Source organism: Ranitomeya imitator, chromosome 3 (genome assembly GCF_032444005.1).
Source record: "Ranitomeya imitator isolate aRanImi1 chromosome 3, aRanImi1.pri, whole genome shotgun sequence".
Lineage (NCBI taxonomy): Eukaryota > Metazoa > Chordata > Amphibia > Anura > Dendrobatidae > Ranitomeya > Ranitomeya imitator.
This window is the reverse complement of record NC_091284.1, coordinates 746,391,347-746,415,400: the sequence shown is the minus strand read 5'-3', so window position 1 is coordinate 746,415,400 and position 24,054 is coordinate 746,391,347. Positions and strand designations below refer to the sequence as shown.

The window sequence follows — 24,054 nt, the reverse complement described above, 5'->3', positions numbered from 1 at the left end:
CTATACCTCCTCTCTTGCCATCACCAAGTCTCTTAAGTTAGTAAGAAAGCAGTAGGAGGAACAAAAAGAGCTAAAGCATGAAGGAATGAAATAAAAAGCCTAACCACCGAGAGAAAAACAACGTAAATGCACGCCCGATCGGGCAACCATGGTACTGTGTTCCCCAACGAAGACTAAGATTTTACGGTGAGTACCAAAAATATGAATTTTTCGGTCACTTCATTGGGTGACACAGAACCCATGGGATGTCCTAAAGTTGGGCCTGGGGAAGGAATAACACCAATAAGAGCAGGTTAGCACCTAACCTACGTCTGCCTCCAACTGACACCAAGCTGAACGGACAAGGCCTGGTGCTAGCATCCAAGGTTCTGCTGTGGACGAGCCAACATTTTTTGTTAAGATGTTTTGTTAGTCTCAGCCTCCAAGTGGCAACAGACTAGCCCCATGGCTCATGTGCCCCCCAATGAAGCTAAAGCGAAAGATCATTTCAGCCGATGACTGAGTGTTTTGCTTGTTTGTCGGGTGATCGCAGCCTGTTTACATGGCAAGAAAATTGTGAAATGAGCGTTTTTAGCAACTGTAGTTCATGATTATCTTGCAGAGTAAATGCCCCTTAAAGCCCGCGTACACTTTAGGCCCCTTCACATGTACCTGTTTCCAGTACATGTAAAGAAATGCAGACAACAATGCACAGTTAAATACTCTAAAACACCTGTGCCCATGCAAGAGATTATATATAAAGCGTTCAGTGCAGCAAAATTACACAAAAAAGAACAAGGTATTTTAAAAGATCTACTGTATTATATAGTTGATAAAAACATGACTATGACAATGAGGGATATTTAGATAGTGAAAAGAATCTGACCTGTGGTTCCAGCATTGGTAGTTTTTTCACAATGAGAGATATTGTCATAGTCATGTTTTTATCAACTATATAATAAAGTAGATGTTTTAAAATACCTTGTTCTTTTTTTGTGCAATTTTCTTCTTTATATGGGCTATGTTTCCAGTACATGCAGCATCTGTTTTTACATGTACCGGAAGCACATATCTACATGTACCTATTAAATTCTATGGTGATCTTCACTTGTCTGTATTTTCACATGGACCATGTGTCCGTGCGAACCACGCAAAGAAATGTCTGTTTTTACCTGCAGCATGTATGACAAGGGCTGAGACCAGTTATTGGGTCCATGGAAATACGTACAGCACACAGATGACATCTATGTGACATCCATGTGCCGTTCATGTGACATGTACTGGAATAGAAATTACAGATTTTTATGTGTTAAAGAAGTGCAAAGCTAGATGATGGCTACAGTAGATTTCCGTCACATATATAATTTGTGCCTTTGCTTGTGTAGCTTACTGTACATCTATTAACCTAATAAATAAATGAAAAAAAAAAAAAAAGACGTGGGGTTCCCCGTTTTTTTGTAACCAGCAAAGGTAAAGCAGACAGCTGAGTGATGATATTATCAGGCTGGGAAGGTCCCTGGTTATTGGCCCTTCCCAGCCTTAAAACACCAATCTGCAGCGGCTCCAGAATTGGCGCATCATATTAGATTCTCCAATTCTGGCCCTTTTTCTCCTCTCGATGCCCTGGTGCATTGGCAATCGTGGTAATAGGGCTTGGGCTACATAGGTTGAAAAAAGACCTAGGTCCATCAAGTTCAACCTTCTTTGAGGTCAACTGTGAATTGTCCAAAAACAGTTGACGTCAAGCCCTGGTGCTAGTAATGGAGAGGTGTCAGGCACCCCCATCACTAACCCAGGAAAAAAAAAACACACACACAAAAATATACTTTATTGAAATTAACACTCCTGACACTTTTCCTTGTTTACCCGTTTATAAAAAACCCCAAAAAACCTATTCAGTTTCGGTGTAGTTCACCAAATCCGACGTAGTCCAACGAAGGGAAACCTGAAAAGTACATACACACACAATAAAGAGAAATAAAACAAACACTCTCCCTCATTCACTTTACTAAAGAAAAAGTTCCAAGATAATAATAATAATCTTTATTTTTATATAGCGCTAACATATTCCGCAGCGCTTTACAGTTTGCACACATTATCATCACTGTCCCCGTTGGGGCTCACAATCTAAATTCCCTATCTTTGGAATGTGGGAGGAAACCGGAGTACCCAGAGGAAACCAAGCAAACACGGGGAGAACATACAAACTCCTTGCAGATGTTGTCCTTGGTGGGATTAGAACCCAGGACCCCAGCGCTGCAAGGCTGCAGTACTAACCACTGAGCCACCGTGCTGCCCAGATCCGACGTAGACCAGGGAATCCTCCATACAAAGCTTATAGATCTTTGTTCTGATGTTCCATGGGCTTTGCAAACAGCCACTTCTAGGCCATGCAGCGCTGTGTGAGATATGTTGACTCTGAAAAGCGTTGACATAAATAATGCTGCCACTCTGCTCAGTCACGGGGTTACGTTGCTTTGTGCGTGATGTCAATGCTGTTTAGTCATCAGGTGTTATTTTGTTTACTGATATTTTTGCAACAGAGTATTTTTTGGTTTTACTGTGCTTTTTTTTGTGTATCAGTTTTTTTGCAAAGGCTTTTTTTAAATGAGTGAAAGTGTTTTTTGTTTTTTTCTCCGGGGTTAGTAATGGGGGGTGGACACCTCTCCACTACTAACATATTAAGGCTTTATGACAGCTGTGTTTTAGAGAATTTACAGCTGACATCCACCTCAGTCCCCATTACCCTGATTTGCCAGCGCAGGAGGGCATCGGGAAGAGCGAAGGCCGAGCGCCATAATGGGAGCATCCTACGTGATGCACCACTTCTGGGGCTACGGAGAGCGGGTATTTTTAGGAAGGGAAGCACCCAATAACCATGGACCTTTCCAGCTTGCTAACATAGGCTCATGGCTGTCTGCTTTACTTTTGCTGGTTACAAAAATAAATGGGAGGGGGTCGAGGACACATCATTTTTTCAATTATGTATTTGGATAACATAAATCTGCACAATAAACTTCATATGAAAGGCACGAAAGCATTACAATTTATAATGTGTCGTGGGGTTGCAAGGTTATAGATCTAACATATAACTATCAATGTATCTTTGTACATCTTTACCACATAAAAAAACAAGAATTTCTTGGATGCATTTTATTCCGGTATGTGTCACACCGATGGTACACACTGACGGCCAACAGAAAACCACATGATAGAAAAAACTTTTTTAAGCGGACTTATGAGAGGGGCCTTAATTAGCCAACAGCTGACCCGTCGTACGGCTGAAAGCTATTTCGCCTGTCTATCTCATTGCCATGAGCCATTGATAAGCTCTCTAGAAATGTCTGGAGGCGACTATTGAGAGAACAAAAGGATCGGCAGTCCAAAATTGAATGTGGCGGATCCTTATCTCTCTTGATCTCATCTAACTGGGCGCCCTATACTGTCGGTTTAACCTTTCGTTATTTGCAGTTTTTTCTAATGTGTATCCGGGTCTTAATACATGACATCTCCACAGCGTGAAAATAAATGTACGTTGACTCCTTAGAACTAGAGATATATGGTTTTTAGTTGTTAATGAATGGAAATGACCAGTGACCAAGAGCGCTCTACTGTTAATAGGATTGTCCCGTCTGGGGCATTTATGGCATTGAAGTAGTATAAGCTATAAATGTTCAGTGGAAGTGGATTCCAGCGGTGGAGCCTACATTTGTTGAACTTTTATTGCATGTATTTGTCTAACCTAGGGCCCCATGCTCAGGAATGGTCACTTGCCGCTCATTTCTATGTGAGTTCCAAGAAATGCTGAGCAAGCCTGTACTAGAATCTAATATTTCTTAGTCTCATAATCCCAACCATAAAATAAAATCAGAACTGCGGATGATGTAAATATTATACACTTATGCATAAAGGGAACATGTAAGCAGAATTTCGGATCCCAATTTGCCTGTAAATCGTTATCCCGGCCGACCGACAGTGATATAGCATACAGAGACAAAACATTTTTGAGAGCAGTAATACAATGGATGTAAGAAGTCAGAGGGGAGGAGCTGCTTTTTTGAACAGTCAAGCTGGGTCCCCTTACTCTACTTTTTTGACGCCCTATAGGCGGGTACACCGTCTCCGAGCACTTGTAGCGGTTTTCTGCGCATGCTGAGTAAACGAAGGTATCCTGACTCCATTTTTTATTTGCTCTTGTGACAAATGTTGCTGGTGGTGGCTCGTGAAATCATAGCCACCGTTACATTTATTTATTTATTTTTGTCAATTTTTTTTGTTTTATATTACAATTTTTATTTTAAAAAAACAAAACCCACATATAAATTGCAATCTTGCCGTTTTCCAGTTGCCCCCTGAGGCTTTTTTATATTAAAACTTTTTTCCTCTTAGGAAGAGTTTTCACAAGCTAAATATCAGTAAAGGCAGGATTAGGAGGACAGGTAACACCTCTACACACAGCTGATCCACCATACACAATGGGTGGTAAAAGCGGTGACCCCACTACCCCTCCTTTCACAAAGACCATTGTACATGCTCATTGAACACAAAAGGTGGGGCGAGAGGCAGTTCATTGTGACTTTGTACATGTGTTGTTTCCTGAAACAAGAAGAATGCCCCAGCAGCAACCTGAAAATTGTAAAGTTTACTTTATTTTTTTATTTATTTATTTTTACATTTTTTAAGTGCCTAAAGTTTATTTAAAAAAAAAAGTACATTTAACTTAAAAACCCTGATTTAAACAGTAGGTCATTTTCTGATAGTTTCCCTTTAAGGATTGGGGAAGAAGTATCCTTCAGGGTAACTGCTCTTCGTTTTTGTCTCATTGTGCCTCAGCTTTTCACATGTGTGTCCGCACTTGACTTTGCGCTTGGTTTCTTGTACAGCAATCTGCTTCCCCGATCCCAAATGGGATACTTATTAGGTGCTGAGTAAGTTCGCACGCTGTCATCGAAGAGTCATTCTGCTTCTTATGTTTATTTTAGGTCCGTATTGAGCAAGTGATCATCGCCGAGCCTGGTGCAGTCCTGCTGTATAAAATCTCCAATCTGCTGAAGTTTTACCATCACACGATAAGGCGAGTACCTCTGAGATCAGAAGCATCCGCCAATAATACATTACAAGTATCACGTTCCACATTTTGGGCATCTTTCCCCGATGTCCATCCCTAAAGTTCTTGCTCACCTACTGATGCACAGTTAATATCTCATATTTTGCACGGCCTGTAGGACTTCTGTTTTCCTGAGATATCAATCGGGTAAAATGCGAGCCTGGAACCCCGTAGGTCTGCCCTCCATGATTGTATATGATATGGTGATGGATGTTTCTATGGAAGCTGGTTGATTAATACTTTATTGAACTGCACTTTTAAACAAAACGCCTGGCACAAAAGTATTACATGGATTCTGCTCAAATTTCAAGTTGGGTTAAACCGTGTAATAAATGCAGACTATCAAGTGATCAGGCTGCAGCTGTAGGGCGCATGCTACATTGCAATGAATGGGCGGCCTTGTAACTTTTGGCCACTCGGTCTGCTGGAGCAGGTGGTGTTCTGGCCAACAGAGAAGGGTCACCACTGAGGATGACTATCAAGTCCATTTCCTAACTTTACATTTGGAAATGGAATATCCCCATTAGGCAGCCCCTCGTAAGCAGAGCATGATTGTAAGTTGTAGGATCGGTCCTCAATATTGGGTCTTTAGCGGTCCGATGCTATTATCATAGCAGTCTATGGGACGGACTGCACACCTCCATACACTGTGCTGCGTAGCGGCCACTGCAGCTTAGCGCCTATGGTATTGATTACAGATAGGTCACCGATGTCATAGTGATGGACAACCTGTTTAAAAGGATAGCCCCTTTTGGAAAACCCAAATTCATATTCTCTTTTAGTGAATTGTAGTCACGTTGTCAATGATACAGCCAAATCAAACCGGAGCAACAGCAGAGAACCGGCGATGGACCTGGGGAGGGTAAGTACTATCTGATTTTATTATTTTAACAAGGTGCTTTTGAAGAGCAACCAAAAGACTAAAAGTGGAAAACCCTTTTTAAAGGGGTTGTCCAATCTTCCACCTTCAAGAGCACGCCACTTCTTGCTTTCCCGGGAGTGGTGCGTTCACAAATATTGCCGGTTTATGCCTACGGCATTGCTCAGCTGCCGGTATGAATTGTGCACTCTTCTATGCAAGCAGAGGCAGCGTTGGGGCAGTGCTGGGAGACGGAGGCTGACTGGATGTGGCGATCTGGTCAGCTTCATTGCAGGACTTGCAAGCAGCAAACGGCTTACAGGCGCATGCTCTTTGCGTAGGAGACCGTCCACCTCTGAATTTACAACAAGATGAACACTAAGGACGCTGCACAATATCCAAGCTCGCTCGTTCATCACTGTTATTGAGAGAAGTCCTTTAAATGAGAATTGATTTGACCTGTGGAGGCGCTGCAGGTAAACGCTTACCAGGCTTCCTACAGATTACAGCTGATTGATGATGTCACTTTGTGATCAATTTGTCACGTAGGGATTATCCGAAGCTGCGAATGCCTCCAGCCCGTGACTTGTGCTGCACTTCAGTGAGGTGCATTGTGCAATGTGTGTCCGATGCCTGGTGGCTTATTCGGGGGTCCCGCGCAATAACCGTTGTCTTCTCATTGTTATTCCCTGATTGTGCTGCTGCATAATGCAAGACATTTACATTGCGGTGTCTCGATAATCATTATTTAGTATGTGTTGAGTTATGTAATGGAACAGTGGAAAAAGAGACACAAAGCCATGACACAATCCAGAGAAATGGAGAAGTGATAGGTGGCAGCTCTTCATGCATTATAACTTGGACGTGAAGCGATAATGTTAGGAACTATTGTTACAACCAAACTAAATGGAAACCAAGTGAATAATGTATACGTCTGTCTCAGCATGTGTCTGCAAAAAATACTTCTTTTCATCCACCTCATGGTCAATTTTTCATCCATTTGCACTCGGTGGTTCTGATTCATCAAAGCTGTCACTCTAGAATTCAGGCATAGAAGCTTTGAAAAGTCTAAATATTTAGGCGCAACTTGGAGGTGTCATTTTGCTTTCTCACAAGACAGGAGCACAGCAGGTTGGGATACAGGATAGGAGCATGGTGGGGCGGGATACAGGACAGGGGCACGGCGGGGTGTGATACAGGACTGGGGCACGGCGGGGTGGGATACAGGACAGGGGCACGGCGGGGCGGGATACAGGACAGGGGCATGGCGGGGCGGGATACAGGACAGGGGCACGGCGGGGCGGGATACAAGACCGGCACAGCGGGATACAGAACAGTAGCACGGCGGGGCGGGATACAGGTCAGGAGCACGGCGGGGCGGGATACAGGACGGGAACGGCGGGGTGGGATACAGGACAGGGGCACGGTGGGGCAGGATACAGGACAGGAGCACGGCGGGGCAGGATACAGGACAGGAGCACGGCGAGGCGGGATACAGGACGGGAATGGCGGGGCGGGATGCAGGACAGGGGCACGGCGGGGCGGGATACAAGACGGGCACGGCGGGATACAGGACAGGAGCACGGTGGGGCGGGATACAGGACGGGAACGGCGGGGTGGGATACAGGACAGGGGCACGGCGGGGCGGAATACAGGACAGGAGCACGGCGGGATACAGGACAGGAGCACGGCGGAGTGTGATACAGTACTGGGGCACGGCAGGGCGGGATACAGGACAGGGGCACTGCGGGGTGTGATACAGGTCAGGAGCACGGCGGGGCGGGATACAGGAAGGGAACGGCGGGGTGGGATACAGGACAGGGGCACGGCGGGGCGGAATACAGGACAGGAGCACGGCGGGATACAGGACAGTAGCACGGCGGGGCAGGATACAGGACAGGAGCACGGCGAGGCGGGATACAGGACGGGAACGGCGGGGTGGGATACAGGACAGGGCACGGCGGGGCGGGATACAGGACGGGGCACGGCACGGCGAGGCGGGATACAGGACGGGAACGGCGGGGTGGGATACAGGACAGGGGCACGGCGGGGCAGGATACAGGACAGGAGCACGGTGAGGCGGGATACAGGACGGGAACGGCGGGGCGGGATGCAGGACAGGGGCACGGCGGGGCGGGATACAAGACGGGCACGGCGGGATACAGGACGGGCATGGCGGGGCGGGATGCAGGACGGGGCATGGCGGGGCGGGATGCAGGACAGGGGCACGGCGGGGCTGGATACAAGATGGGCACGGCGGGATACAGGACAGGGGCATGGCGGGGCGGGATGCAGGACGGGGCATGGCGGGGCGGGATACAGGACGGGGCATGGCGGGGCGGGATACAGGACGGGGCATGGCGGGGCGGGATACAGGACAGGGGCATGGCGGGGTGGAATACCAAATCACGTCTGATTCATGACCAGCTGTGGCGTTCACCAGAAATCTCTCTTCAATACCTGACTAGTAATATTTCTGGGTTGTGCATAGAGACAGTCACTCGTCAGACGCTCAACATTCATGAATCAGGAGTGTCCAACACCAGCACGCCCCCTCATCAAGACCGGCGTGAACAATGTCTGTCTTAATGTCGGACCCTGTGTGTCCATTTTTACAATGTGACTAGCTAAAGGCTGGACTTCTGTCGCAATATGAGGTATTTGGTAGGTCCCGGGTACTACTGTACCCCATCGGCACTCTGATCACGTCGCGGAGAGCTCCATTGGTGTAACCATGTCATCTGAGTGGTTAAACAGCAGCAATCAGAGCTTGCTCAGCCGATGCGGTTGGAGACCGACACTGGCTGGTACCGGCGTGTATAGGGCAGGCTCAGCTGGTGAGCTCAGTCCACACATGCATGCGCGATGCCTGCCTGACATATGTAAGGTGGATGTGGTAAGGAATGGGCACAGACCCTTAAAGCAAATCCTTGCTGTTCCATTTCAGAAGTTGGGAACTATAACTGTCAGGGACAACAATCTTTATGACGGTGGCAGCCTAAAGGTACGGTCACACTGAACGATATCGTTAACGATATCATTGCTTTTTGTGACGTAGCAACGATATCGTTAAGGAAATCGTTATGTGTGACAGCGACCAACGATCAGGCCCCTGCTGGGAGATCGTTGGTCGCTGGGGAAAGTCCAGAACTTTATTTTGTCGCTGGATCTCCCGCTGACATCGCAGACAAGGCTTCATTCAGATATTCTTTTTTCTCACATACAAGAAAAAGCAACTGATTATTTTGATCAGGCTTTGATCAGAGAGTAATACAATTCTCATCAGTTTTTCTTATACATGGAGAAAAATTAAAACAAATGTCCCCTCCTTCTCCTTTCTGACAATCCGTTAAATCGGACCACACTGCATGCAGTCCAATTTTTTTTTTTTATGGGCCCTTAGATTTGTATTGATTATTTTGATCCAACCCTCGGCATGTCTCCACACTTTTTCATGGGATATTCGGACTGTGAAAGACCATGGACATGTGAATTGCCCCGTAGTCTATCACGGGTACTAGTGAGATCCTTGAAAACCACACATGGTGCTCTTACATGAAAAAACAGAAGTCTGAATGAGGCCTAACTCTTCTTCCCCTTCTCATGCACAGTACAGGCTCATCAGATGCACAGGCTCATCAGATACACGGGCTCATCAGATGCACAGGCTCATCAGATGCACGGGCTCATCAGATGCACGGGCTCATCAGATGCACGGGCTCATCAGATGCACAGGCTCATCAGATGCACAGGCTCATCAGATGCACAGGCTCATCAGATGCACAGGCTCATCAGATGCACAGGCTCATCAGATGCACAGGCTGATCAGATAGATGTACAGGCTCATCAGATACACAGGCTCATCAGATCTGCTCCAGTCATTAGCGTTGCAGGGGATTTCATTTACTGTAAGACAAATTCTTACCCTTCTGCCATTCCATTGTAGTGCAATCGTTGGCACGAGTGGATCTACATTACTGACTACGATCGAAGAAATGCACTTATTAAGTAAGAAGATATTCTTCAACAGTCTGACCCTACATGCAAGTAAACTGCTGGACAAGGTGGGTAGCTGAGATCCGAAGACTGTCTTCAATAATGGAGGCATTTACGTGTCTCATTCAGTTTTTTTTACTTGTCTGATAATGGTTGGAAAAACAAATATGGAAAAGAAAATAGTCTTGTGGCTGTGCATCAAATCTCTCCAAAGTAAATACGTGATTCGGTCTGTGGGAATATCTGCCTCTGCGGTAGCCTGGACTGGAGGTGCAAGATAAGAGTGATAACCTTCCATGATCATCATAGCATTGTGTCACTGACATAGCAAATATCATTATGTAGGCTCATTAATGGTTGAATACCATGCTTGAGTTATAGGGGGGCTGCAGAGTCGCGTCTCTCGTAGGAGGGGGGCCGCAGAGTCGCGTCTCCCGTAGGAGGGGGGCCGCAGAGTCGCGTCTCTCGTAGGAGGGGGGCCGCAGAGTCGCGTCTCCCGTAGGAGGGGGGCCGCAGAGTCGCGTCTCCCGTAGGAGGGGGGCCGCAGAGTCGCGTCTCCCGTAGGAGGGGGGCCGCAGAGTCGCGTCTCCCGTAGGAGGGGGGCCGCAGAGTCGCGTCTCCCGTAGGAGCGGGGCCGCAGAGTCGCGTCGCCCGTAGGAGGGGTGCCGCAGAGTCGCGTCTCCCGTAGGAGGGGTGCCGCAGAGTCGCGTCTCCCGTAGGAGGGGTGCCGCAGAGTCGCGTCGCCCGTAGGAGGTGGGGCCGCAGAGTCGCGTCGCCCGTAGGAGGGGGGCCGCAGAGTCGCGTCGCCCGTAGGAGGGGGGGCCGCAGAGTCGCGTCGCCCGTAGGAGGTGGGCCGCAAAGTCGCGTCGCGCCCATAGGGGAGGAGGCTGCAGAGTTGCAGCACCTGTAGGGAGCCCTGCAGAACCATGCACAGTCATTACATCTGCAGAAAGCTGTGTTGTTTGACTCATTTTAAATGAGATGTAAATTGCAGCTTTTCTGGTGACCGGAAGAGACAATACTCTTCCCCTACACTAGTGGTCTTCAGTCTGTCACACCCTCTGTAGGACCATACTTATAGGTAGAGTTAATTAGTACATGTACGCTCTTGAGTTGTCCTCTTCTGCTAGTTTAGTTTTATGTTGTATTCAGTTTCCTTTATTTCTATCATTTCTTAGCTGATATTTCTGATAATCGATATAGGATTCTTGAATGGGAATGGCCTCGTTAGACAAGTATGACAAGGACACATGGTATAAATCATTAACCTATAATTTACTCTCTCCATGTGCCCATAGGATTGTCAGACCTATCATCAAATGTCTCACAAAAACCAAACCAAAAAAACGATGATCAAAAGGTCAATTTATCCAAAATTTATACAAATTTTATTATAAACCACAAACTTTAAAATACATAGTACCAATTGGGGAAGAAGGGGGAATAGAAAAACATGCTTGCATAGTGTGATACATATTAAGCAACGCATTCATCCGGGCAAGGGACTTACTTACAGTCTATGCATAGACAGAGATCACGCCCCCAATTCCACCATAGGGTCACCCTCAATAACAAATTACAAAGCCAATAAATAATGTTATATTTACCCGTGGATGGCTGCCAGAAGTTGGGGGCTATACCGATGCCCAGACAAGTGCGTCCGCCCCAACGCGTGTTTCGGACCTCTCTTTTACTCTGTCGCCTTATTGGGGGACACAGGACCATGGGTGTTATGCTGCTGTCCACTAGAAGGCGACACTATGCATAATCTGAAAAAGATTAACTGTGGCTCCTCCTCTGCAGTATACACCCCTGGACGGCGTCAGCCTTCTCCAGTTTTTGCTTAGTGTCGCATAGGAGGCACACCTAAAGATTTTTTTTTTTTACTCCGTTTTTTCCAACGGGATTACAGATGAAAAAAGAGGGTCTCCTGTGAGACTCCCGGCATGGCTCCTTCCTCGGCCCCCTATTACGGGGTGCCCAGTTGAAGTAGAGATGGCTATATCCCCATGTTGCTCCTTCCCCAGTTCCTCGGCTGCTGGTTCGAAGTCGAGACCCCCCTCCTTCCCCAATTCCTTTTGGTTTCCGGGTTGAGGTAGAGGCGAGGATAAAGGCCCCTGAAGGTGTGACAACAGCACCCTCCCTAATCCCCCTCTGGGGGTATTAGGTTGAGACACCTCAGGTAGGGCCTGTACAGGCAGCACTCTACAGCTCCCAGCAATGGGCCAGCACACTGCGCCTGCATCCAGGGACCCCAGCCCAACTGCGGGCTCCTGTTGGGGCCGGGGGGAGTGCAGGCAGGCATGGCACAGACAGACACAGGGCTCCCTGCACCCCTGTCTCTGCGGCAGCATCAGCTCTTTACTGCCTCAGGGAGACCCCAACCAGGCTCCCCCTCCCGCTTATAGCCCCACCGCCATCCTGCCTTTAAATCCGGGGGGTCCGGTTCAGATCCGACCCCCTCCCGGACTTTCGCGCCGGCCTGGAGCCCTTCTGGGCATAAAGCATCTAATTTAGGCCCCGGCTTCGGCCTAGCTGAAGCCACCGCCTCCTGTCCGCCCCCAATTCCTCCTAGCAATACAGCGCTAGTTGAGGGCATAATCTCTTCCATCCATCGGGTGCTGGACATTTCTGATCCGCCACCAGAGGCCCCAGAACATAAGATTTCCTTTGAAGGACCTCTGAAGCCGCCTAAGGTTTTCTCTAACCACCCAGAGTTTAAGGCGATCCTTAAGAAGCAGCTCTCACAGCCTGAGAAAAAATTCGCTAATCGCAAATATCTGGAGGCGAGGTACCCCTTCCCACAGAAGGACACCAAGGAATGGACAGATCCACCCGAAGTGGACCCCCCAGTTTCTAGGCTAGCAGCACAGACCCTCCTTTCACTGCCAGATAGCTCAACCCTCAGGGATGCAGCAGACCGGCAGGTAGAACGCATGGCTCGTTCAATTTTCAAGGCAGCAGGAGCATCCCTGGCTCCCGCGTTCGCCTCAGTTTGGGCTGCTAAGGCCATTCTGGCCTGGGCAAAAAATTTACAAGCTCTCCAAGCATCCGCTCCTGAGCTGTCTGACCAAGCGGTTCAAATAGCAGTTGTAGCAGACTACATGCTTCATGCAGCTCTGGATTCAGCAAGGGGAGTAGCGGGGATAGCATCAAACGCCATCACAATTCGGTGTATCCTCTGGCTACAGGAATGGAAAGCGGACGCAGCCTCAAAGAAGTCCCTCACGCACTTCCCCTACCTCAGTGGGAGACTTTTCGGTGAACAGTTGGATACTATGATATCCAACGCTACCGGGGGTAAGAGTACTTCTCTTCCCCAACTCAGACCTAAACGCGCTTACAAGAAGCGTAACCAAACTCGATTCCGATCCTTTCGGAATTCCTCGGGCTGGTCCGTCTCGCGTCCAGCACAAAATCGTAACCGTTCCCCACGCAGGGACAACTCACGATCGACGCAAAGGTCGGACAAGACCTGGCAGTCAAAAGCAGGCCAGCCTAAGCCCAGAGGAGGAAAATCTCAGACTTTCTCCTCATCATGACTCACGGACTCCGGAAGACACCACACCAGTAGGAGGCCGACTTTTGCTCTTTCATCAAGTCTGGCTGCCTATTACAGAAGACAGGTGGGTCAGGGAACTAGTGTCTTCCGGATACAAAATAGACTTCACCTCCAACCCACTGGACCGATTCTTCCTCTCTGTCCAGCCAAAACCGCCAGCCAAGGCTCGTGCCTACCACCAAGCGGTCTCCTCGCTTTTTCAAGCAGAAGTCATAGTACCGGTCCCCACGACCAACCGCTTCCGAGGGTTCTACTCCAATCTGTTCGTAGTTCCCAAGAAAGGAGGCAGCGTACGGCCCATACTGGACCTAAAACAGCTCAACAAATATGTACGTGTCCGTCACTTCCGCATGGAGTCCCTTCGGTCCATCATCGCGTCCATGGAGAACGGAGAATATCTCGCCTCCATAGACATACAAGACGCATACCTGCATATACCCATTGCACCTGCCCATCAGAGGTTTCTCAGGTTCGCAATAGGCCAGGACCACTACCAATTCGTGGCTCTCCCTTTTGGACTTGCCACGGCTCCCAGAGTGTTCACCAAAGTCAATGCAGCCACCATGGACGTCCTGCACTCCAGAGGCATAGTAGTCGTTCCATACCTCTACTCATCAAGGCTCCCACCTTCAAGTACTGCGAGCTCAGCGTCTCAATCAGCCTACAAAAGTCATCACCAACCCGGAGTCAGTCCCTGACCTTTCTGGGAATGCTATTCAACACCTCCAGGGGTCTAGTGCTCCTTCCCAAGGACAAGGCACTGGCTCTCCGCCTAGGAGTTCGCACCCTCCTCCGCAAACCCCCTCGATCTCTCCGGTTTGCCATGAGAGTCCTCGGCAAGATGGGGGCAGCAATAGAAGCGGTCCCATTTGCCCAGTTTCACCTCAGGCCTCTCCAACTAGCCATTCTCAAGTCCTGGGACAGGAATCCCTTTTCTCTCGACAGGGAGTTCCAGCTAACGTTGTCAACCAGGAGGTCCCTGCACTGGTGGCTCAAGCCAACTTCGCTAGCAAAGGGGAAATCCTTTCTCACAGGTCAATGGAAGGTTCTGACCACCGACGCGAGCCTGACGGGTTGGGGTGCGGTGCACCTACACCACAGGGCAAGTGGTCCCCAGTGGAAGCGACCATGCCCATCAACATCCTGGAAATTCGTGCCATCCTCCTGGCATTGAGGGCCTTCCATCACTTACTGGCAGCCTCTCACATCAGAATACAGTCGGACAATGCCACGGCCGTGGCATATGTGAATCACCAAGGGGGGACCCGCAGTACCCAGGCGATGCGAGAAGTGTCACACATCCTCCGCTGGGCGGAGGACACAGGGTCGGTTCTTTCAGCGGTCCACATTCCGGGTGTGGACAACTGGGAAGCAGACTTCCTCAGCTGACAGGGAATAGACTCGGGAGAGTGGTCTCTCCATCCCAAAATTTTTCGCCAGATCTGTCACCGCTGGGGAACCCCAGATGTGGACCTAATGGCATCCCACTTCAATGCCAAGGTCTCCAACTTCATGGCCAGAACACACGATCCGCGGTCTCTCGGAGCAGACACTCTGGTTCAGGACTGGACTCAGTTCCAGCTCCTGTATATTTTTCCACCTCTCCCCCTGATATCCAGAGTGGTGAGGAAGATCAAACAACAGGGAGTTCCAACCATCCTAATTGCACCGGACTGGCCCAGACGTACATGGTACGCTGACATCGTACAACTTACAGCAGACGCCCCCTGGCGTCTCCCCGACCGCCACGATCTTCTATCACAAGGCCCGTTCTACCACCAGAACTCAAGGGCTCTCAATTTGACGGCGTGGCCCTTGAGACCTGGGTTCTAACCTAGGCAGGGCCCTCGCCGGACGTCATTGGAACTATGATCAGGGCACGGAAGCCAGCCTCTGCCAAGATTTATTACCGTACCTGGAAAGCTTTCTTTACCTGGTGCGAATCTCGTGGCCAGATCCCACTCCCTTATTCTCTACCCAAAGTACTTGGTTTTCTCCAATCCGGTCTGGAGGCCAGGCTGTCGCTGGGCTCGCTTAAGAGCCTGGTGTCAGCTCTCTCAGTGCTTTTTCAAAGGTGCATTGCTACCAAGCCGCAAGTAAGGACTTTCCTTCAGGGAGTTTCTCGTTTGGTTCCCCCCTACAAACGACCACTAGAAACGTGGGACCTTAACCTGGTCCTGACAGCATTGCAGGAACCACCCTTCGAACCCCTTAAGGAGGTCCTGCTCCGCCTTCTATCCCGGAAGGTGATTTTCCTAGTGGCAATCACCTCGCTACGCAGGGTGTCTGAACTGACAGCACTCTCCTGTAGACGGCCCTTCCTGGCTTTTCACCAGGACAAGGTAGTTCTTCGTACGGTACCATCCTTCCTTCCGAAGGTTGTGTCCAACTTCCACCTCAATGAGGAAATTTCACTACCATCCCTTTGTCCGGTCACGGTTCATAGAGTGGAGAAGGCTCTGCATACGCTTGACCTTGTCAGGGCATTGCGTATATACGTGTCTAGGACTGCGTCCTTCCGGAGGTCTGATTCTCTTTTCCTCATTCCGGAAGGCGGCCACAAGGGTCTGCCAGCTTCCAAAGCTACCCTTGCCAGGTGGATCAAATCCACCATACAAGACGCCTACCGCCTTAAGAATTCTCCTCTTCCAGCCGGTATTACGGCACACTCTACACGGGCGGTAGGGGCCTCCTGGGCCATTCGGCACCAGGCTTCAGCACAACAGGTGTGTAAGGCGGCCACTTGGACTAGCCTACACACGTTTACTAAACACTACAGGGTTCATACCCAGTCCTCAGCGGACGCGAGCTTGGGTAGATGTGTCCTGCAGGCGGCGGTGCCCTAAGTATAGGGGTCTGTCTGCACAATATTCGTCCATTGCTTCCCACCCAGGGACTGCTTTAGTACGTCCCATGGTCCTGTGTCCCCCAATGAGGCGACAGAGTAAAGGAGATTTTTGTGTTCTCACCGTAAAATCTTTCTCTTAGCCTCTAATTGGGGGACACAGCTCCCACCCGGTTTGCCCTTTTCGGGCTGTTGAGTTCTCATATTGTTCCTTGAGCTCGTACATAGTGGCCTTCTTATAGGCATGCCTATGTTATTCATGTTACGTTCCTCCTACTGCTTTTGCACAAAACTGGAGAAGGCTGACGCCGTCCAGGGGTGTATACTGCAGAGGAGGAGCCACGGTTAATCTTTTTCAGATTATGCATAGTGTCGCCTCCTAGTGGACAGCAGCAGAACACCCATGGTCCTGTGTCCCCCAATTAGAGGCTAAGAGAAAGAGATTTTACGGTGAGTACACAAAAATCTCCTTTTTCAACGGGCCCCTTGTATTTACTCAGAATTCCCCAAATGGGGTATTTGAATATCTGTTATAAAATATTACAGAATTTTTTAACGAGAAAAACATCCCTTTACTCCAGCCTAACTTTAAACAGGAGACGTCGCTCAGCTTTCTCAGCCTCCTGAGACACACAAGTAGCTGTTCACCAGTTTTTCTCTTAACCCCTTCCCGACCTTTGACGCATACGCTGCGTCATGAAAGTCGGTGCCATTCCGACCCATGACGCAGCATATGCGTCATGGAAAGATCGCGTCCCTGCAGGCCGGGTGAAAGGGTTAACTCCCATTTCACCCGATCTGCAGGGACAGGGGGAGTGGTAGTTTAGCCCAGGGGGGGTGGCTTCACCCCCTCGTGGCTACGATCGCTCTGATTGGCTGTTGAAAGTGAAACTGCCAATCAGAGCGATTTGTAATATTTCACCTAAAAAACTGGTGAAATATTACAATCCAGCCATGGCCGATGCTGCAATATCATCGGCCATGGCTGGAAATACTTATGTGCACCCACCCCACTCCTCCGATCGCCCCCCCCAGCCCCCCGATCTGTGGTCCGCTCCCCTCCGTCCTGTGCTCTGCTCCCCCGTCCTCCTGTCCGCTTCCCCCGTGCACCAATCACACCCCCCGCGCTCCAATCAAACCCCCCCGCAGTCCGATCCCCCCCCGCACACAGCGACCCCCCCCCATGCTCCGATCCACCCCCCCGCACAGCGATCCCTCACCCCGTGCTCCAATCCTCCCCCGTGCTCCAATCCTCCCTCCCGTGTTCCGATCCACCCCCCCCCATGCTCCGATCCACCCCCCCGTGCTCCGACGCCCCCCCCCCCCCGTGCCCTGATCTCCCCCCCTTATACTTACCTGGCCGCCCGAGGTCCGTCCGTCTTCTTTCCTGGGCGCCGCCATCTTCCAAAATGGCGGGCGCATGTGCAGTGCGCCCGCCGAATCTGCCGGCCGGCAGATTCAATCCAGAGTGAATTTTGATCACTGAGATATAACCTATCTCAGTGATCAAAATAAAAAAAATAGTAAATGACCCCCCCCCCCCCCCCCCCTTTGTCACCCCCATAGATAGGGACAATAAAAAAAATAAAGAATTTTTTTTTTTTCACTAAGGTTTGGGTAAGAACTAGGGTTAGGGTTAGGGGTAGGGGTAGGGTTAGGGTTTCGGTATGTGCACACATATTCTGGTCCTATGCGGATTTTTCCGCAGCGGATTTGAAAAATCCACAGTGCTAAACCGCTGCCGATTTATCGTGGATTTACCGCGGTTTTTCTGCGCATTTCACTGCGGTTTTACAACTGCGATTTTCTATTGGAGCAGTTGTAAAACCGCTGCGGAATCCGCAGAAACAAGTGACATGCTGCGGAATGTAAACCGCTGCGTTTCCGTGCAGTTTTGTACGTGCAGCATGTGTACAGCGATTTTTGGTTCCCATAGGTTCACATTGAACTGTAAACTCATGGGAAACTGCTGCGGATCCGCAGCATTTTCTGCAGCGTGTGCACATACCTTTAGAATTAGGCTATGTGCACACGGTGCGGATTTGGCTGAGGATCCGCAGCAGTGTTCCATCAGGTTTACAGTACCATGTAAACATATGGAAAACCAAATCCGCTGTGCCCATGGTGCGGAAAATACCGCACGGGAACGCTGCGTTGTATTTTCCGCAGCATGCCAATTCTTTGTGCGGATTCCGCAGCGTTTTACACCTGTTCCTCAATAGGAATCCGCAGGTGAAATCCGCACAAAAAACACTGGAAATCCGCGGAAAATCCGCAGGTAAAACGTAGTGCCTTTTACCCGCGGATTTTTCAAAAATGGTGCTGAAAAATCTCATACGAATCCGCAACGTTGGCACATAGCCTTAGGGTTGGGTTGGAATTAGGGTTGTGGTTAGGGTTAGGGGTGTGTTGGGGTTAGGGTTGTGGTTAGGGGTGTGTTGGGGTTAGGGTTGTGATTAGGGTTATGGCTACAGTTGGGATTAGGGTTAGGGGTGTGTTGGGGTTAGTGTTTGAGGTAGAATTGAGGGGTTTCCACTGTTTAGGCACTTCAGGGGGTCTCCAAACGCAACATGGCGCCACCATTGATTCCAGCCAATCTTGTATTCAAAAATTCAAATGGTGCTCCCTCACTTCCGAACCCCGACGTGTGCCCAAACAGTGGTTTACCCCCACATATGGGGTACCAGCATACTCAGGACAAACTGCGCAACAATTACTGGGGTCCAATTTCTCCTGTAACCCTTGGGAAAATAAAAAATTCTGGGCTAAAAAATTATTTTGAGGAAAGAAAACGTATTTATTATTTTCACTGCTCTGTGTTATGAACTTCTGTGAAGCACTTGGGGGTTCAAAGTGCTCACCTCACATCTAGATAAGTTCCTTTCGGGGTCTAGTTTCCAAAATGGGGACACTTGTGGGGGGTTTCTACTGTTTAGCCACATCAGGGGCTCTGCAAACGCAACGTGACGCCCACAGAGCATTCCATCAAAGTCTGCATTTCAAAACGTCACTACTTCACTTCCGAGCCCCAGCATGTGCCTAAACAGTGGTTTACCCCCACATATGGGGTATCAGCGTACTCAGGAGAAACTGGACAACAACTTTTGGGGTCAAATTTCTCCTGTTACCCTTGGGAAAATAAAAAATTGCGGGCTAAAATTCATTTTTGAGAAAATAATTATTTTTTTTTATTTTCATGGCTCTGCGTTATAAACTTCTGTGAAGCACTTGAGGGTTCAAAGTGCTCACTACACATCTAGATTAGTTCCTTTGGGGGTCTAGTTTCCAAAATGGGGTAATTTGTGGGGGATCTCCAATGTTTAGGCACACAGGGGCTCTCCAAACGCGACATGGTGTCCGCTAATGATTGGAGATAATTTTCCATTTAAAAAGCCAAATGGCGTGCCTTCCCTTCTGAGCCCTGCCGTGCGCCCAAACAGTGGTTTACCCCCACATATGGGGTATCTGCATACTCAGGACAAACTGGACAACAACATTTGTGGTCCAATTTCTCCTATTACCATTGGCAAAATAGGAAATTCCAGGCTAAAAAATCATTTTTGAGAAAAGAAAAATTATTTTTTATTTTCATGGCTCTGCATTATAAACTTCTGTGAAGCACCTGGGGGTTTAAAGTGCTCAGTATGCATCTAGATAAGTTCCTTGGGGGGTCTAGTTTCCAAAATGGGGTCACTTGTGGGGGAGCTCCATTGCATAGGCACACAGGGGCTCTCCAAATGCGACATGGTGTCCGCTAACAATTGGAGCTAATTTTCCATTCAAAAAGTTAAAAGGCGCGCCTTCCCTTCCGAGCCCTGCCGTGTGCCCAAACAGTGGTTTACCCCCACATATGAGGTATCGGCGTACTCGGGAGAAATTGCTCAACAAATTTTAGATCCATTTTATCCTGTTGCCCATGTGAAAATGAAAAAATTGAGGCGAAGATAAATTTTTTGTGAAAAAAAAGTACTTTTTCATTTTTACGGATCAATTTGTGAAGCACCTGAGGGTTTAAAGTGCTCACTAGGCATCTAGATAAGTTCCTTGGGGGGTCCAGTTTCCAAAATGGGGTCACTTGTGGGGGAGCTCCAATGTTTAAGCACACAGGGTCTCTCCAAACGCGACATGGTGTCCGCTAACGATGGAGATAATTTTTCATTCAAAAAGTCAAATGGCGCTCCTTCCCTTCCGAGCCTTACCATGTGCCCAAACAGTGGTTTACCCCCACATGTGAGGTATTGGTGTACTCAGGAGAAATTGCCAAACAAATTTTAGGATCCATTTTATCCTGTTGTCCATGTGAAAATGAAAAAATTGAGGCTAAAAAACTTTTTTTGTGAAAAAAAAAGTACTTTTTCATTTTTACGGATCAATTTGTGAAGCACCTGGGGGTTTAAAGGGCTCACTATGCATCTAGATAAGTTCCTTGGAGCGTCTAGTTTCCAAAATGGGGTCACTTGTGGGGGAGCTCCAATTTTTAGGCACACGGGGGCTCTCCAAATGTGACATGGTGTCCGCTAAAGAGTGCAGCCAATTTTTCATTCAAAAAGTCAAATGGCGCTCCTTCCCTTCCAAGCCCTGCCGTGCGCCCAAACAGTGGTTTACCCCCACATATGAGGTATCAGCGTACTCAGGACAAATTGGACAACAACTTACGTGGTTCAGTTTCTCCTTTTACCATTGGGAAAATAAAAAAATTGTTGCTGAAAAATCATTTTTGTGACTAAAAAGTTAAATGTTCATTTTTTCCTTCCATGTTGCTTTTGCTGCTGTGAAGCACCTGAAGGGTTAATAAACTTCCTGAATGTGGTTTTGTGCACCTTGAGGGGTGCAGTTTTTAGAATGGTGTCACTTTTGGGTATTTTCAGCCATATAGACCCCTCAAACTTTCTTCAAATGTGAGGTGGTCCCTAAAAAAAATGGTTTTGTAAATTTCGTTGTAAAAATGAGAAATCGCTGGTCAAATTTTAACCCTTATAACTTCCTAGCAAAAAAAAATTTTGTTTCCAAAATTGTGCTGATGTAAAGTAGACGTGTGGGAAATGTTATTTATTAACTATTTTGTGTCACATAACTCTCTGGTTTAACAGAATAAAAATTCAAAATGTGAAAATTGCGAAATTTTCCAAATTTTCGCCAAATTTCCGTTTTTATCACAAATAAACACAGAATTTATTGACCTAAATTTACCACTAACATGAAGCCCAATATGTCACGAAAAAACAATCTCAGAACCGCTAGGATCCATTGAAGCGTTCCTGAGTTATTACCTCATGAAGGGACACTGGTCAGAATTGCAAAAAACGGCAAGGTCTTTAAGGTCAAAATAGGCTGGGTCATGAAGGGGTTAAATAACAATACTATATAATACTAATAACCATACCCCATGGAGCTTCCCAAAAACACAAGTATACAAACAATTTGTTATTGGTACTATTTTTTTTTTTTCCAGTAGCGAACAAGCGAATAATAAAAAAAATTACAAATATTTACTGTATGTATTTTTTCAATTCCATATTTTAACCGTTTCATGGATCAGCATGGCCTCTTCATGCCTTAATAGAACATGCAGTGTTATATCTATGCCATTTGTAGGACTAGTAAATATTGGATGTCATCATTTTTTTTTTTTTTTTTTTTAGAATTTAAAATGTTAAAAGAAAATCCCTACTTTTTTTTGTTTTTCACAATAAAAAGTCATTTGATCTTTAAAAAAATATATTTAGTATTATCGCATCCATAACATCCAGCGCAATATATGATGGCATTTTTTATTGTGACCAGAGATTGAGGCAAAAAGTAAAACATGAAAAAAAATTTTTTTGTCTCGCCTAACATTAAAAAAAAAATAAAAAATCACATACCGTAACTAATCCAATCACTCGCACGGTTTGATGAACAAACATGATGTCTCTTAATATATGTCGAGTAAAATAAAGTTTTTATACTGAAAAAATAGTAAACTTTACAAAAAGTTATAAATTGGGTATTACTGTAAATGTATCGACCATAAAAGCTGTATCTTCATTTATTTATTCCTCACAACGAACACCAAGAAGAAAGCAAAATTCAAAAACCAACGAAAAATTACGTTTTTTTTTCTCCATTCAATAAAAGTCTAATAGGAAGTGATGGTAAGGTCGCACATTCCCAAATAATGGGACTAGCAAACTCCCAGCTTGTCCCATAAATCAATAATTCTCCATACAGCTCAATTGACAGACAAATGTTTATCTTCTGTTTAAAATTTTTTTTTTTGGCCAACATAGTATTTATTGTGCAAAAGTAATAAAACACTAAACTATACACCGTACATGTGACACTGCTGGAAACAACTGGTGCAGCTACTTCGACACAAAAAAGTAATGGTACCTTGAATTGCAAAAAAACATAAAAAGATGTCGGGAAATGAATGCTAAGTTTGGCCTGGTTTTAAAAGGGTTAATACCGTGCTGTGGTAAGAAAGCCAAATATATGGTCTATTTTTGCTTTTCGTGTGCCCCCTTCAGTCCCTTTTACTGAGGTATATTTAGTCGGGATCATAGATGACACAGAGTGAGCTCCTCGCCAGATTACTGGTATTGATTGTGCTTTGAACAAGCTGTTCCCAGTGTCGGATTTGCCGTGTTCAGGGGTATTTTTACCTTAATTTAAAGCTGAAGAATGATGATGTTTTCACCTGGCCCCTGCACGATGCTCATGCTCGGTCAAGCCTCGAGTTTTCTGTTTTGCCTTCCTGCTCGGCTATATAAAGACTGCGGTAAGTGATCGGGACATAATCATTTATTAGAATTCATTAATGGTTATTGAGCCACTTACAGTACACGCTGCATTGCCCTTGTTGTCTACATCGACAAGTGGAAATATAAATCCCCACTATAAAATGGCAAATGGAAAGTTTTTAAAGTTGTGTTTTATAAAAAATAATAAAAATTAACCAGGCAGCGCACCTTGTATAAGCTATACAAGGAGAAATAGTAGAAGTATACTAAAATTATGAAGGTTAATTAATACACATATTTACAATAAAAAAATACATGAATAATATTAAATTTGTATGGATACAACGTGATTTGATCCATAGGTGAAAAAAAAGGCCGGAGAATAAGTCAGGACATAGTGGTAAAAAGCAAACAATTAAGAATTTTTATCCAGAGTTGGAGACTTTTTTTTGTAAACTGGTACCCTTTCATTCAGTTATTACTCCATGTGAACTGGTGTCATGAAAATGATCCAATATCGGAGCAGTGATCCAGTGTCTGTTACAAAGTATCTATGGGTTTTTCGTTGAGCGCTGTGCATATTGGGAAATGCAATTAATAGGGAATGTAATGTCCCGTTCTGTTTGTGAGTCCTGAATAGACTGCGAGCACATTCCCCAATGCGCGTTTCGCGTCCATATCGCTTCCTCAGGGGGGGAAGGGGCACCTTGAATAAGGCCTGATAATTGAGGAACACTGTTCTAATAAATGCCAGTTCTTGAATATGGTTTGTGTTGGAAATCGCCTGGTGAACAAGCAAACTTAGTCAGATGATTAGATCATTCAATCATACATGGTGGCATTAACCCCTTTACCCCCAAGGGTGGTTTGCACGTTAATGACCGGGCCAATTTTTACAATTCTGACCACTGTCCCTTTATGAGGTTATAACTCTGGAACGCTTCAATGGATCCTGGTGATTCTGACATTGTTTTCTCGTGACAT

General features: G+C 47.0%; 1 protein-coding gene across 1 annotated transcript in view; it reads left to right on the top strand.

The window, feature by feature from the left end:
* COG6 (component of oligomeric golgi complex 6) overlaps positions 1–24,054 on the top strand; it is a 181,314-nt gene that overhangs the window by 81,688 nt on the left and 75,572 nt on the right. Inside the window, exons 12-13 of the mRNA XM_069758914.1 lie at positions 4,962–5,053; positions 9,892–10,009. Of these exons, the coding sequence (XP_069615015.1) occupies positions 4,962–5,053; positions 9,892–10,009 (210 nt within the window). The remainder of the gene's footprint in view (positions 1–4,961; positions 5,054–9,891; positions 10,010–24,054) is intronic.